The sequence below is a fragment of the Gossypium hirsutum genome, chromosome D11 (genome assembly GCF_007990345.1).
Source record: "Gossypium hirsutum isolate 1008001.06 chromosome D11, Gossypium_hirsutum_v2.1, whole genome shotgun sequence".
Lineage (NCBI taxonomy): Eukaryota > Viridiplantae > Streptophyta > Magnoliopsida > Malvales > Malvaceae > Gossypium > Gossypium hirsutum.
The window spans coordinates 68304624-68320798 of NC_053447.1; the positions used below are offsets into that span (position 1 = coordinate 68304624).

At 33.1% G+C, this 16175-nt stretch overlaps 3 protein-coding genes across 6 annotated transcripts; 1 reads left to right on the forward strand and 2 right to left on the reverse strand.

Moving 5' to 3' along the window:
• Positions 1-5623: 5623 nt before the first annotated feature.
• On the reverse strand, positions 5624-10522 carry LOC121223476 (putative disease resistance protein RGA3). 4 transcript variants are annotated; one of them, XM_041104994.1, is made up of 3 exons: positions 6820-10522; positions 6190-6279; positions 5624-6055 (listed from the first exon to the last, which is right to left on the reverse strand). In XM_041104994.1, the coding sequence occupies exon 1, from the start codon at positions 10256-10258 to the stop codon at positions 7100-7102; it is 3159 nt and encodes a 1052-aa protein (XP_040960928.1). In that variant the 5' UTR covers positions 10259-10522; the 3' UTR covers positions 5624-6055; positions 6190-6279; positions 6820-7099. The 4 variants fall into 4 exon arrangements, with proteins under 4 accessions (XP_040960928.1, XP_040960931.1, XP_040960929.1 ...); XM_041104997.1 differs by having other exon boundaries at positions 6185-6279; XM_041104995.1 differs by having other exon boundaries at positions 6190-10522.
• Positions 10523-11918: 1396 nt separating this feature from the next.
• On the forward strand, positions 11919-13039 carry LOC107904284 (uncharacterized). The gene has a single exon (XM_016830609.2). It carries the CDS (start codon positions 12081-12083, stop codon positions 12954-12956), a length of 876 nt encoding a protein of 291 aa, XP_016686098.2. The 5' UTR covers positions 11919-12080; the 3' UTR covers positions 12957-13039.
• A 1026-nt stretch (positions 13040-14065) lies between these two features.
• On the reverse strand, positions 14066-15598 carry LOC121223479 (protein CANDIDATE G-PROTEIN COUPLED RECEPTOR 7). The gene has a single exon (XM_041105003.1). It carries the CDS (start codon positions 15569-15571, stop codon positions 14228-14230), a length of 1344 nt encoding a protein of 447 aa, XP_040960937.1. The 5' UTR covers positions 15572-15598; the 3' UTR covers positions 14066-14227.
• Positions 15599-16175: the final 577 nt, after the last annotated feature.

The window sequence follows — 16175 nt, forward strand, 5'->3', positions numbered from 1 at the left end:
ATGGTTTTTATATTAATGGGTATGTTAATTATATTTGCTATTAATTTTTTTTATATAAAGAGTAAGGATGAAGGTAATATTGTTTGAATCCGTATCAAATAGGTATTGACAAGGATTTTAATTACCGTTCCTTGCAAGTCAAGACATATTTGTTATTAATAGTAGTAGCATTTTATTTTTCTTTTAAATATACATATATTTATTAAGAAAGGATCGAAGCTTTTGATTTATTTATTATTAGGAAAAAAAATTAAATTTATATATGAATTTTAGTTCAATGAATAATTTGATACATGAATTTTGATGTGGTATAATTTCCACATGAAACTTGTATTGTGGGTCATATATATATATACATGAAATTTTAATTCTGAGTCAACTGCACACATGTAAAAAAATGCATACATATATATTTTTACATTGGATTAATATAATTGTTTGTCTATGCAATATATCAAAGTAAAATGTAAGAGGTTGATTTGGCATATCCCAGCTGTTTTACCCAAATAACCCAAAAAAATATTATATTTACAAAAATAACTCAAGTTTAAAAACAATCACCAAAATAACCTAAAATGAACAGTACCCAGTCTTTTTTTGCACCAATGATTGGCTAATCATTGTAATCATTGTGTCAGACTTAAAAAAATTATTTTTTTGGGTTCTGGCCTGTCAATGGTCGGAACCCATGTATTTTTTTAAAAAAATTGTGTAATACTGAAATACAGATATACCAAAAAGAAAAAAAAACAAAAAAAAAATTTGGGTGCTGGCCTGTCAATGGCCGGCACCCAGTACACAGTACAAAAAAAATTTTATTTTTTTTCGTGTCAGAATCAGATAAAAAATACGAAAAAATTTAAAAAATTTTTGGGTGCTGGCCTGTCAATGGCCGGCACCCAGTACACAGTACAAAGAAAAAATTTTTTTATTTTTTTTCGTGTCAGAATCAGATAAAAAATACGAAAAAAATAAAAAAAAAATTTGGGTGCTGGCCTGTCAATGGCCGGCACCCAGTACACAGTACAAAGAAAAAATTTTTTTATTTTTTTTCGTGTTAGAATCAGATACAAAAATACGAAAAAAATAAAAAAATTTTGGGTGCTGGCCTGTCAATGGCCGGCACCCAGTACACAGTACAAAGAAAAAAAAATTATTTTTTTCGTGTCAGAATCAGATAAAAAAATACGAAAAAAATAAAAAAAAATTTTGGGTGCTGGCCTGTCAATGGCCAGCACCCAGTACGCAGTACAAAGAAAAAAAAATTTAATTTTTTTTCGTATTTTTTATCTGATTCTGACACGAAAATTTTTTTTTCTTTGTACTGTATACTGGGTGCCGGCCATTGACTGGCCAGCACCAAAAAAAATTATTTATTTATTTTTTTCGTATTTTTTTATCTTATTCTGACACGAAAAAAATAAAAAAAAATTTTCTTTGTACTGTGTACTGGGTGCCGGCCATTGACAGGCCAACACCCAAATTTTTTTTTTATTTTTTCGTATTTTTTATTTGATTCTGACACGAAAAAAAATAAATTTTTTTTTCTTTGTACTGTGTACTGGGTGCCAGCCATTGACAGGCTAGCACCCAAATTTTTTTTATTTTTTTGTATTTTTTTATCTGATTTTAACACGAAAAAAAATAAAAAATATTTTTTCTTTGTACTGCGTACTGGGTGCCGGCCATTGACAGGCCAGCACCCAAATTTTTTTTTAAAATTTTTTTCGTATTTTTTTATCTGATTCTGACACGGAAAAAAATAAATTTTTTTTCTTTATACTGTGTACTGGGTGCCGGCCATTGATATGCCAGCACCCAAAAATTTTTTTAAAATTTTTTTCGTATTTTTTTATCTGATTCTGACACGAAAAAAAAATTGTACTGTGTACTGGGTGCCGGCCATTGACAGGCCAGCACCCGAAATTTTTTTTTTGTTTTTTTTTCTTTTTTGTATATCCGTATTTCAGTATTACACAATTTTTTTTAAAAAAATACATGGGTTCCGGCCATTGACAGGCCAGAACCCCAAAAAATAATTTTTTTAAGTCTGACACAATGATTAGCCAATCATTGGTGCAAAAAAAGAGTGGGTACTGTTCATTTTAGGTTATTTTGGTAATTATTTTTAAACTTGAGTTATTTTTGTAAATATAATATTTTTTTTGGGTTATATTGGTAAAACAACCGCATATCCCAAAACATTTTGTTATAGCTTGGATGGTCATTCTTGACAAGTTGTCTATCACCGGTGAAACTTAGTAGAGGCTCTTAAAATGGTAAATTTTAATTTAGACCTTTTATAATTTATAAAATTTTAAATTAATAATGATAAAATTATAATTTGGTCCTCTAAGAAAATTATAAAAATTTAATTTAACTCTTTAAAAATTATAAAGATATACTATTATAAAAATATATAATTTAATTCCGAGTAAAAGAAAATTTAGCTCGGCTACTATTGCCTACAAAATAAAATTTAATTTCGTTTTGGACACATGTGGAGAGATATTGGGTTTATGTCAGCACCATGGGAATGTATTTTATTGGAATTGAAGGAAAAATCATTACTTATACCCATCACGAACATTTGCTCATATCTATTTAATTATTTTCATACACATAAAATTGTTTATTGCGAGTGGGATGATTTTGGTTTGTTTATTTAAGATATTTTATTTTTAAATATATTCTTAATCGGGTGATTACAAAAGTAGGTTACTCTTTTTAGGTTAAAATATGTTATATGTCCTTGTACTCAGCACTGATCATAAATTTGAAATTTAATCTCTATACTTGTATTTATAGGAAGTTAATTCTTTTACTTTTCAGAGTTCAAATTTCAGATCTAATTGTTAGTATTGTTAAATTTTTGTTGTTGTTGAATTTGTTAATGTAACTGTTTGAAATAAAAAAAATTACTTACTTAGTAGCCATGTAACATAGAATATGACATTTTAATGAACTAGAATTTAATAAAATAATTTTAACAGTGTTAACAGTTAGACTTAAATTTTAAAATTTAAAAAGTATAGGAACTAAATTCTTAAAAATAAAAATATGCAAACTAAATTCTAAACTTACAAAAAAAATACAGGACTTCGGGGATTTTAATTTTGTTATAGTAAAAAGGGGGAAATAGAAAAAAAAGGCAATTAATATGTGAACAAAATCTAAATGTTTGCGATTTCTAGATAATTGTGTGATTAATAGAAATTATTTTTTGATACGTTAAGGATAATTTTTTTTCAGAATTTTTATAGCAGAATTTAAACCTTATTTCTTCAATTCTTGCATCTTCGATTAAGGTCCACTTAGCAATACAATTTTAGAGGTTAAAAAAGTTACATTTCCATGTAATGTTTCTTGGGAAATTTTTTTTTCTTTTTCAAATTTTCATTAATTTAATGTAACCTTAGATAAATTATTTTTTAATGCAATCCAATTTGATTTAAATACACAAACATATAATTATGATTCGATTTGATCTGTATAGTTTCAAAAATTATTCAGGGTTAGAACAGGTTAGCTACCGCCCTGCCTTTTTTTCTACCCATAAACCCTACTTTTCTTTCTTCTTCTTATTCACTCTATGCGTCTTCACCCTTTTCAGTTTACAAATCTATTTGTGGATATTTTTGTTGTCTTCATAAGTTGTGATGGATAGATGACGGTGGCTATCATCATTTGAAACACCATCGACCACCGACAGTTTCTTTAAGAAAGTAGGTAACTCGTCGTTGACTTCTTAATATGTTTCTGTTTTGAGAGTTTCAAAATAATAAATGATTTCATGACTCGTGTTATCTTAAGTTTTATATGTTTTCTTATTTATTTTTTCATTGTTTAATAAGTATTCACTTTTATAAGTTTTTTCTACTCTTATAGTGCGCTTTTTAGTTTTGATTATGCATTTAGTTTTGCTTTTGCAAATAATTTTAGGGTTAGTTTAGTTGTTGTCTTTTCTAGTTTGATGGATGCTTGGTTCGGGCAAATTACACATAAAAGTCTTATTTTTTTAAAATTTACCGAAATGGGCCCGGTAATTTATTATTTACTGGAATGGGCCATTTTTCCTGAAATCGCGTCCACGTCAGCGCGATTACTTACGTGGCAACAAATCGCGTCCACGTAAGCGCGATTTGCTGACGTGGAAGCAATAATTCATGAACAGTTTATGTTTTTTAGCTTGGAAAACTTTGAAAGGCCATAACTTTTGGCTCGGTTGTTCAATTGAGATGATTTTTTTATTTTGAATAACTTTTCAAGATCTACGCGCTGACAAATAGCCGAAGACGGTTTGCCGCAGTTTTCATCGAAAAAATCCTTTTTTGCCTCTAAATTTTAATTTTTTCAGTTTAAAATTGAATTTTGAAACATTCAAATCATTATTTTCCTTATTTATTTGAAGTAAACATTGGATTTTTTTTACAGAATTGTTGTATTATCTTTTCTGATTTGACACGTGTATGGAATAGGTCCAATAAATCATTAGAATGTAAATAATATAATTAAGATAATAACAATATTTTTATAATATGTCAATTAATTAGTTTAACTTAGTTGGTTAAGATGCTTGCTTTTTTCCCTTAGTACCTTGGTTCAAATCTTGTTAGTAATAATTTTGAATCTTTTTTGTACTTGTTGCATTTATTTTTTTAATCAATTAACTCTTCAATATTACATTAATATATATTATTAGTACAATAGTATAGACGGATTGACAATTTGAGCTACAATATTATGAATATTAACTACAATACATAATTTGAGCTACATATTACAGTAATACATTAATATGTATTATTAGGGGTAAAATACCAAAAAAAGGGCAAATTACACATAAAAGCCCTATTTTTTAAAAATTTATCGAAATAGGCTCAGTATTTTATTATTTACCGGAATGGGCCATTTTCCCTAAAATCGCGTCCACGTCAGCGCGTTTTGCTGATGTGTCAGAAAATTACATCATCGTAGGTGCGATTTGTGTCCACGTCAGCAAAGCGCGCTGACATGGACGCGATTTCGGGGAAAATGGCCCATTCCGGTAAATAATAAAATACCGGGCCCATTTTGGTAAATTTTAAAAAAATAGGATTTTTTTTGTATTTTGCCCGCTTGGTTCTTTTTCCGATTTATGCTCGCTGCTTTGGACCATCTGGGGTTAATTTTTTTATTGTATTAAGTGTTTGCAATCGCTTCTAATATTTTGTGCTTAAGTTGTGACAGAGCCGATTGTCAACGTGTTATAATATTCTATTGATGCTAAAGCTGAAGCTTTTATTATGCTGATGGAGCTTGTTCTTTAGCGCATATGAGTGTTTGTTATTTTTTTCCTTGAATTTTTCATTTATTCATTGAATGAATTAATAAATTTCTCTTAAAAAAAATTTACTCGGGACAGAACGTAACAAGAGTCAAAGCTTCAGCTTGTAATATTGGCTTGTGCCATGATAGGCCTTTATAAGGTGTTATTCAACTTGTAATTTGATGTGTGGCAACATAAGCATCAACACACAAGTCATGTATATACAGCCAGGACATCGACATCTTTTGGAAGAGCCCTAATCCAAGCATCATAATTGAACATAGTCTTGGAATACCGTCTAAAACAATAATTGTCTCATAATCAATTGTGCATCCCTGCATTTGAATACTGTTTGGAACATTAAAAATGTGTTTTTTCCTGAGTTGGTACATATAATGCAACAAGGAAAATAAAGAGTACAATTAAGATGTTTACACAGTTCGGAACTCGTCCTACGTCTGCGGGGCTTTGCCCAAAGATAAATCCACTATGAACTTCATAGTACAAAGAAATGATTTAAGCTTAAACCCTCAAACAATTGATGCAATCTCACTTAATTAAGTAAATTTTCTCCCGACTCATTTCAGCTATGCAAGTGAAAATTCACATTCAACACTCAGATGGTTTTCCCACTATGAATCAAGCTCTTAATAAGCTCCATGTAAAGTGGAATAATAAATTTTCAAATGCAATATGTCTGGCAATTGACATGCTTGAACAACGACTCTTCCAAAAGCATCAATGAACCTGAAAATTATAAATGCCAACATAGAATATGTTACAAATCCCATTATTATCAGCCTTATATTTGCACATATGTGTGTTTAGTATAGTGCTGTTGATATATAAATAATGAAACATTTTATCAACTTCAACCTCACCACCAAATATTCTGAAGCATCTTCCTTTTTTTCCTGTTTGGACCTTCAATAATAAATTTGACTGAAATTCCAAACAGCTAAAAGAGTGCCCTGCATCAATGAATATTATGAATTTGAATACCTCCAAAAGCCTGTCAATAGCACAGGTACCATCTAAGATAGTAATCAGTTGGCATATATTAAGAGAAAACATAAATATATATAAAGATATGATAGGTAAGTACTTAAATAAAGAAAGCAGAGCATATAGTACAAACATTTTAAAGGCTTCATAGGCCTCTCTCTCCACATCAATGATTTTTTAGAATTAAATTATTAGAAACAATTGTCAAGTTATTATTATGATTTAAAAGTAAAAAGCAAATAGATAAATTAGCACCTCTTTTTATGCATATAAAATGTGATTGAAGTTGACTAATGCCTTTCTCCAATGCCTTAATCAGCAAATATATTATGAAAGATGATAAGCAAAAAGTAGGATGAAAACAAAGGGATTTTAACAAGGAAATTAACAGCATCCAACTTCAATGAAAAATGGCATCAGACCCCTGACTTGGAGATTCTATATACCACTTATTTTTCTTCAAAAAACGATAAGGTCATAAAAATAAATAAATAACAAGGACGGACCAGCCTGAATCAACCCAATGTTGGGGATGTGAGCAATCTTATGCCAATCAGCGCCAATGTCCTTCCGACATCTTTCCTCCAACTGAGGAATTTCTTGTATTTCTAAATACTCCAAACTGGTTAGGCAACGCATCTCGTCTGGAAGAGATGTTAAATTGGGCAAATTAACGAGATAAAGCCCTTGCAGATTTGTTAGATGTTGAAGCCACTCCGGAAGATGCCGACACTTTGGAATATTTTGCAGCCATAGAAAGCGTAGGCTTGTATGATCTTGGAATATTTAGATGCCAGCTCCAGATAACTCCAGCTCCTTGCAGTCCTTTACTTCAAACTCTTCAAGGAAAGTGAGATGTTGGAACACAGGAAGCAGTGACCTCAATCCATTGCAGTTACGAATTTTTAATGTTTTCAATTGAACAAGATGTTGAAGCCCAATGGGGAGAGACACCAGCTTTGGAATATTATATATCTCCAAATGAGAGAGATTCTTAAGGGGTTCCCATTGCATGCCCTCTAAATCAACCTCCTTGCAATCCCTTATTTCTAAAGTTTTAAGCCCAGTGAGATGTTGCAGGCACTCATCTAGCGTGTGAGTGTCCAACCCCTCAATGTTGTGTACATGGAAAGATTTCAATCTGGAGAGAGGAAGAGAAGAGGTTGAAGTTGATGGGGTCGTACTAGTGATGTTCATCTTCATGGTCTGCTTTAACAGCCTTGAACTAGTATTCCTCAACTCTAGCTTATCATCGAGTGAAGGATACAACGGCATTGATGTCAAAGGGCAATTTCTAATTTCTAAAGAGGAAAGACAAGGAAATGCCATGGTTGATGTTCCCATAACTGTTGTGTCGTCCTCGTTGGAATCATCATCGATTGGTTTTGTCGTCCTCCACCAACTCTTCATATTCGGACAGTCCCCGAGCGACAGATGCTTAAGTGATGGGAAGAATGATTGTGGTTCTCCTTGACTTCCTTTTGGGCTATTATCATCCATGTACTCCAGCTTAGTACAATTAATTATATGCAGCCTTTTAAGACAAGGAAGTCGCGCAAAGGACGGGAGATGTTTGAAATTACTACCACTTATGCAAATTCTGACGAGATTTGTGAGCAAAGAAAGCCAACTCGGAAACTTGGCATCACCCCTCCATCCTTCAATTTGAAGCTGCTTGAGATTAGGATGGGGCTGGAGGTCTTCAAGTGACTTCTCATCATCATCGTTACGACCGCCCCCTAGTAAAACCAACGAGCTCAAATGTTGCTTCTCCTTCAAATTAGCAGCCTTAAACTTCTCTTTTGCATTTTTTACGAATCCCAAATTTGTTATTATTAGCTTTCCCCTTAGGTTGTTAAGCAGTCTCAATTCACTTAGATCTGCACCGCCATGGGGCCCATCTGTATCCACTACAAACATGCTTAACGTCTCAAGTGAAGTCAGCTTCCCTATTCCACGTGGCATATGAGTTAAATCGTTACAATAACCACAAGAAAGATGGGTAAGATTCACCAACTTTTCAATCTTCTTTGGCAATTCTTTAAGCCCAGTACAAAAGTCAAGTTTCAGCGCTAGCAAATTCTGAATCTTGCAAATACTCTTTGGGAGAATCTTAAGACCGAGATTATGAGAAAGATCAAGGTACCTCAAATGTTTCAACTTATAAATGGAGCGTGGAATCATCGTAACATATAAACAATCCAATTTCAATACACGCATGCATCTGCAATTTGAAATTATCAAATCCCAAGTTTCATAGCTGAAATCTTCAATTATTTTGTTTGGAAAATGTAACAAAGTTCGCAACTTCTTTCCCTTAAACAAAGGAATTAATGAAGGATCAATTGATATGTGGCGACATTTTTCACCAACCTTGCTTGCAATTTCATTAGAATCTACAATACTACTCTCCGTCCCTGCTACTGATTCAGCTAGATCATGCATTAAATCATGCATTTTACATGTTAGTCCTTCCCCCGAATATCTTTCTCCTACTTCTTGGAAGAAACTTCTTTCAACTAAATCTTTAAAATACCCAAACCCGATCTCCTCGAGAGATTGACTTTGATTCAATTGCTTTATGAAACCCTGTGCAATCCAAAATTGAACAAGCGCTTGTACTTCAATTCTGTAATCTTTTGGATACAATCGGCAATAAGCAAAGCAATGCTTCAAATGAGACGGGAGATGGTCATAACTCAATTTCAGTATAGGTAGAATTTCTCCTTCAATTTGTGATATTTTAGCAAGTTCATTTTCTTTGAAAGAATGCCACTCATTTGCAGTTTTCTTCAAAGATAATGTACCACCTATCGTCCTTATGGCTAAGGGAACCCCACCACACCTTTCCGAAATCTGTCTCCCTACTTCCACAAAGGCTGAATTTGTTGAGTCTGCATATCCTTGCTCAAATGCTATCTTTTTGAACAAAGACCAAGCATCATCATCAGACAAGCCTTTCAATTTCAAAACATGGGATTGACATTTATTAGTTATCTCCGCTACCCTTAGAGATCGAGTAGTTACTATTATCCTACTCCCTTTAGCCCCACCCTTCAATAACTTCTTTAGCCTAGACCACTTTTCTGGGTCCTCATTCCAAATGTCATCCAAAACAAGCAAATATTTTTTCCCATCAATTTTATCTCGAAGTTGTTTTTGCAATTGATCCATTTCAAGATTTTGATCAGGTGCTTGATTAGTCACAGATTTGATAATGTTTGCTACAATAACTTTCACATCAAAATCATCTGAAACACACGCAAACATCGTTAAGTCAAAATGATTTTTGACCATTTCATGGTTATAGACAAGTTGGGCCAAAGCAGTCTTCCCTAACCCTCCAAACCCCACAATTGGAATGATATAAACATTCTCTTCACTTTGAAACTCCAACACGAGTTTTAGAAGAGCTGCTTTATCATCATCCCTCCCTATTATGTCATCTTCACGCTCAAAAGAGTGCGTTTGCTGCCTCCTTTTAGTCATGAAAGAGGTTTCCGCGGGGCGATCACGCGGAATGAAGCCAAAAGTGTTGGCCTCCCTTTCAATTGAAGCTAATCTCGCCTTAATGGCCTTCATTTTCCGACCCATTTTGAGACCATAAGCAAATTGATTTGAGCTTGAGAAGAAAAGGCGTACCTCTTTCGTCAGCTTGTTCCCACCCGATACATCTTTCCGCAAAGCTTCAGTAGAGAAATCATCGAGCAAGTCGTCGGCATCATAAAGTACATCTTTCAGCTCTTCAAGCCAAACTTTGACGAGATTGTCGGCCACCGATTTCTCTTCTGCGTCAAGAAGCACAGCATTGATTTGACAGACAGTGCGTTTGAGGTCGTGGATGTCATTTTTGAGATTCCACCACAGCCCAACTTGAGAGAGAGCACGAGAGCTCAACTTAATAATGAGCTCTGCGGCAATGTCGAAAGCAATTGCTTCGGCCATTGTTGGTTCAAACTGAAATCAAGGCAAAAAGTGTTTGATTCGTGAAGGAGGAGGACTAAAATGAGAATGATTCCAACAAGATGAAACACAGATGTGGATCCATCGACCCAGCAAGTAGTATAATTAAATAAAAAGTAATGTTGATTGGTGGGAAATGGTGCCTCCATGTTTACTGTTTGACACAAATTTCTGAATGGAGACAAAGTTGGGATGATGACACTTGGGGTGCTCTGCACAATGTGGAGCCGTACAAATAATTGAAATTAATGAAAAAGCTATGAAAGAAAAGAGAAAAAGGAGACAAATCCCATGGAATCCAATGTGTTTTGATTGAGGCCCATGCTTTCAAGTCTTTCTAAACCTTCTTTCCACCTGCTTGCTATTAATGTTTTTTTATATTATTGGGTATGTTAATTATATTTGCTATTAATTTTTTTATATAATATTAAGAGTGGGGTGGAGGTAATATTGTTTGAATTCGTGTTAAACGAGTATTGATAAGAGTTTTAACTACTATTATAATAGTAAAAAAAATGCATACATATATATATTTACATTAGATTAATATAATTATTTGTCTATGTAATATATAAAAGGAAAATATATAAAAGGATTAATATAATTATTTGTCTATATCAGGTAAGAAAAAATAAAAACTCGAAGGCAAAATATGATATAAAATACGATAAATTGGCAATTTTATGTTTAAAGATATCCTTTCTAAAGGAATTCATGCATTCCAATCACGTCCTTTTGGCAAGTTTTCTTATATATCATCCTATGTAAACTGATGAGTTAATATGGTTCAAGAAATAGGGTTTGAAGCATGGTAGTTAGTGCAAATTGTATAGATCGGTATATATTGTTCCGGTCTTAAATCGGTATTAAATAATTTATACACTTTTTTAATTAAAATTTTGATGCGTTTTGATTATACGGGTCTGTTTCAACTTTAAAACTAGTTATTTATATGAATGATTATTAAACTAGTTAATAACTTTAAAACTTATATTTACATTTAAATTTATATTTATATGAATGATTGCATGTTTATATAATATATAACTTATTTTTTATCAAAACAATATATAATTTATTAAAAATTTTAAAAAATTATAAATATAAATAAATATTTAAATGTATATAAAATTATCAAAAAATTAAAAATAAAACTATATATATAAAAAATATCTAAAAACATTGATAAACCCAAAATCATATATAACAACTTATCAATATCAAGAAAAAAGCATCACGTCCTCAGGTATCGACTATCTTGGTTTAAAAGCCTGGCCAAATAAAATATATTTGTGTATGCAAGCATAACAAAAGATGAACCCTAAAATTGCATAGGTCGAATAAAATTTTCGATAGTCATATTTTAATTTTTTTTCTTTAAATGGATCGAATATTAATAAAAATGAAAAAGTCGGAACAACATAGTTGAAATATACCTGATTAATACTCATATATATTTTTTTAAAAAATAAATTTAAAAAATAATTAATTGAAAAAACCTTGAATTTTAACAAATTAACTATGAACGACTTGCATCGTACTAATTTACTTGTATTTTCTAACAAATTAACCAAACCTGTTGGAGAAAAAACATACGAAAATGGTGAAAAACCATTGAATTTTAACCAATTATTCTACAATTTCTCCATATAAATCAACCGCCATTAATGTTCCTTCCGCAATTGCTTCCCAAAGACTTTACCCCCACAACGTTTCTCCACAGAATTGTCGTCCTCGTTAGCTCTCTCGCGGCTTAGAGGTTCCTTACTCAACATCTCCATCTCTCCGCCGCCGCCGACAAGAGATGGCTCCGTCGCCTCCGACACCTTCCAGGCTTCTCGAGATCAACCTCATCTCCGCCCAAGACTTATTCTCTGCTTCCAATAACATGAAGACTTACGCCGTCGTTTGGGTCCAACAAGAAAACAAGTGCACCACCAAAGTAGACCAAAGCGGTGGAACCGACCCGATATGGAACGAAAAATTCATGTTCAAAGTCGACAAGGATGACGCCGTTATTTCCGTCGAGGTTTACGCTGCTGCATGGGACAAGGATGCTACCATCGGTTACGTTAACGTACCCTTAAACGACATTTTCGATTCCCCGTCGGCGGTTACCAGAACACTCGCGCTTCCAATCAGCCGACCATCCGGACGGTCCCAAGGGATACTCAACATGGAAGTTTCCCACAAGTTGACAACAACAGAAGATTATAACAGCGGCTCGATTGTTAATGGCTCCGTCGTTAAAGGAAACAGCGGTAGCATAGTGAATGGCAGTTCCCTTTGTAACTCCGACGTGGGTCCTTCAGCTTCGGTGGTGGCGGCGGCGATTGCGAAAGGGTTGTATAAACCGCAAGTTCCACAACAAACACAATCAAAAGAAGCGACACAAATAACGGAATGGACGAAGAAAGAGAGGGAAAAAGAGATGGAGAGAAGGTTGTCGGTGGAATCTCCAGCGGGATCCATAGTGGCGCCGCGGTACAGTAAAAGAATAACGAGCAAAGAGAGGAAGAAGAAAGAGGGAACGAAGTTGTTTTCATGTTTGGGATGTGAAATAGCGATTACATGTGGTGGTGGTGATGATGGTGAAAGTAGGAAGACATATAGGAACAAACATGAAGGTGGTAGCAATAAAGTTTGTAATTTAAGCTCCGTTGATAATTGTAGCCGATAAGCAAAAAAAATTCAAAGTTTTATTTACTTTTTCCTTCTTGTTTGTTTTGATTTGGAAGTTTTATAATAAAATTTATGTTATTGGAAATCCTATTCTCTATCGGGTTAATCCTCCAAACTCGAAATTTGGGAGGATTCAAATGAAAATATTAGGTTTAAAAAATGAGTTTAGACAAAAAAATTTACACCTGTTTAAAATATGAGATGAGCTGGGGCTCGAACCTTTTAAGGTCCGAGTTCAATCCAACCTATTTTTAAGTTTATAATATATTATATTATATTATATTATATTATATTTATATATTATATAATTTATAACACATTAACAACATAAACTTATACTAAATATAAAATACTACTCTAATAATAAACTTTAAAATAATGTTAAGATCACTATATAAAAAAATTCAATAAATAAAAAATGCATAAAATTATTAAATATTAAAACAATATAATATAATTTTTTATGAGCGGGCCTAAAATGAGTTTCGATTATTCTTTTTCAAATATGAGCAGGTTTGGACAAAATTTTAAACCCATATTTCAGACCAGGCCAGGCTTGGGCAAGATAAAGTATATTAATATCATGCTTAGGCCCAAACCGGCCCATGAGCACCTCTAATCTTATCACACACATATATGCGTAGAAATCACAGATTTAAAATACAGATATGTGTTTAAAAATAACATACAATAAATAATGAAAAATATGGTTTGAAACTAATTAATCATAATAACACATGAAATATGCATGATATTAAAAAATAAAAAAAATTAGATCAATTGTGAATAAACAAAATTTAAACACATAAAAACGTTAGATTAACAATACTAAATGCACAACAAATTTTTATTATAATGTTGCCATCAATCATGTGTTAGTGTTGAGTTTATTTGTGATACCAACTCGATTTGGACTGCCATGTAGGATTGCCGTTCAAGAGGTAATAGAGCTTAACTGCAAAGTGACTATTTCGTAACAAAACAATAACGTAACTAACATTTCAAATATAAGTGACTGAAATGTAATCAAAGGCAAACAAATAGATTGGAAAATGAGAATAAATGATAAGATTTAATAAGTACTCTATCCTTCAAAAATCATTATACCAACGAATTTCGTATTCATAAAATTCCAAATTCTCTATACATATTAGATTACAAACAAAACCCTGAAATTTGATGTTGAAGCTTTTTCTTTCCAACGTACAAAACTAAAACCTAATTACTTTTAAATCAAGATTATTACAATTAATCTCAAAATAAAACACACTATAATTCAAATGGATCATCATCATCATTTTCTTCCATTTGAGCAGCTGCATTTTCTTCTTCCTCGTCATCAATCACCAAATACGGATTCGTTTCCGTTGGCTGGAAATTATAGAAAATAAATCCGTAAAAAACCAAGCTCGCGCCTTCTTCCAGCACCGGAACCAACCACACGAACCGGTAGTTCAAGAAAGCCCCGATGGCGGACACCACGATTCGTGTGAAGTACAAGTAAACTATCACCACTATGTAGAATTGCTTGAAGAGGGTTAGTTTCTCTAGGTTTTTTGCCGCTTTCTCGTCCCTCTTTGATGCCTCTTTTAGGCTTCGGATCGACCAGATGATTGGGAAAAACACGACGCAACAACACGCGATGTCGATTAGTAAGAACAATTGGTTCCATGTTAACCAATCTCTTGTCGCGGGGCCGGTTTCGTTTATTATGACGTAAACGATGTTTTCGAGGACTTGTAATGGGATCACTACTTTCAAGACCTGTTTTTCGCGTTCTTGGAGGTAGGGTTTCAGTATGGACCAACCCGTACCGATTAGTATAATGACGGTGAACAACATGATGCCTTTGAAAAACCCGAACGCGTAAAACGCGACATCCCAACCATGAGGAGTGCCGGTTTTTTGTACATAAATTGCATCTTCGGAGGCACATATCATTTTTAGGCACTTGCAAACGAGCAATGCACCCATTATCAAATGTATCTTTTCAACCCTAGGCCTTTGATTCTTACAAGCAATGACCCACGCAATGACAAACGCAGCGTATATTAGAAACAACAAAAAATAAAGCTTCGGCAATGGCGCTTTCCCGACAGACAAGAAATCCTTTTCGCCTTCTTTAATATTATACATCTCTGTATGTACATGCATTGACACTTTGAGCTCCGGTTGACAGTTCCCGAACACCAAATTATACTCGTTCGGCTCATCAATATCGGTCGAACCACGATAAGTCGAGTCCGGTCCGATGTGATCAAACCTTAATATGATCTCCGCATGCTTTCTCGATAAAACACAATAGGTTTTATCGTGCAAGGATTCGTTCCAGATCCTTCGGAACGAAGGTACATCCGCGATGAAAAAACCCATTGAAGAAGGGTTGAATTTCACATTCTCAACTCTCGACATCCACGAAACATTGGTCACCCAAATTGATATATGGCCGTGTTTACCGAACCCAAAATTTTCGAATAAGATCATTGATCGATAATCATCCAAAATCCAAGTGTTCTTTATTTCGGAAATTGACAACGGGATGTTTGACAAAAGAAAAAACAACAACAACATCAATGGATAGAACGTTTTACTAAGATTGAAATGGTTCATCATGTAAGTTAATTATGGTGGATCTGACAGCTTTCTTTTTTAATTCTGAGAGAAAAATAGTGAGTGAATGGTGAAAAAAAATGGGGGATTTTTGAGTGAGAAATTGGATTGATAAACAATGTTAGGGATTTGGATGGTTGATAATAATTGTAGTGAAATTCAATAGAGGAACGGTTTATGTGGCAAAGATATGGGAACATATATTGAAACATGTCCATTTCATTGAAACTAATTCAAACAGGTGAGATCCTACTCAACTTTAGATATTGGTTCGATTTTATTAAATTTGATTTGATTTTTATTTAAATACATTTGGTTCTATTAGATAAAAGTATCGTAATTATTCGATTCGAATTAGACTTTATGACATAAATATATTATCACTTGATTATATAAGTGGTAAAGGTTCAAATTTAGAACCTATTAATACAGGTGACGCATATTGCACATGATCTGATCTGATAAGATGTACTTATTTTGCGAACTAAATATCTTTAAGTGTACGAGCTTTTGCTAAAATCGAAAGATAAAATTTCAATTTGATCCAAAAATAATACCAACCCGTTAAAAAAATTATCAACTCTGAATATGTCAAATTGACCTAAGT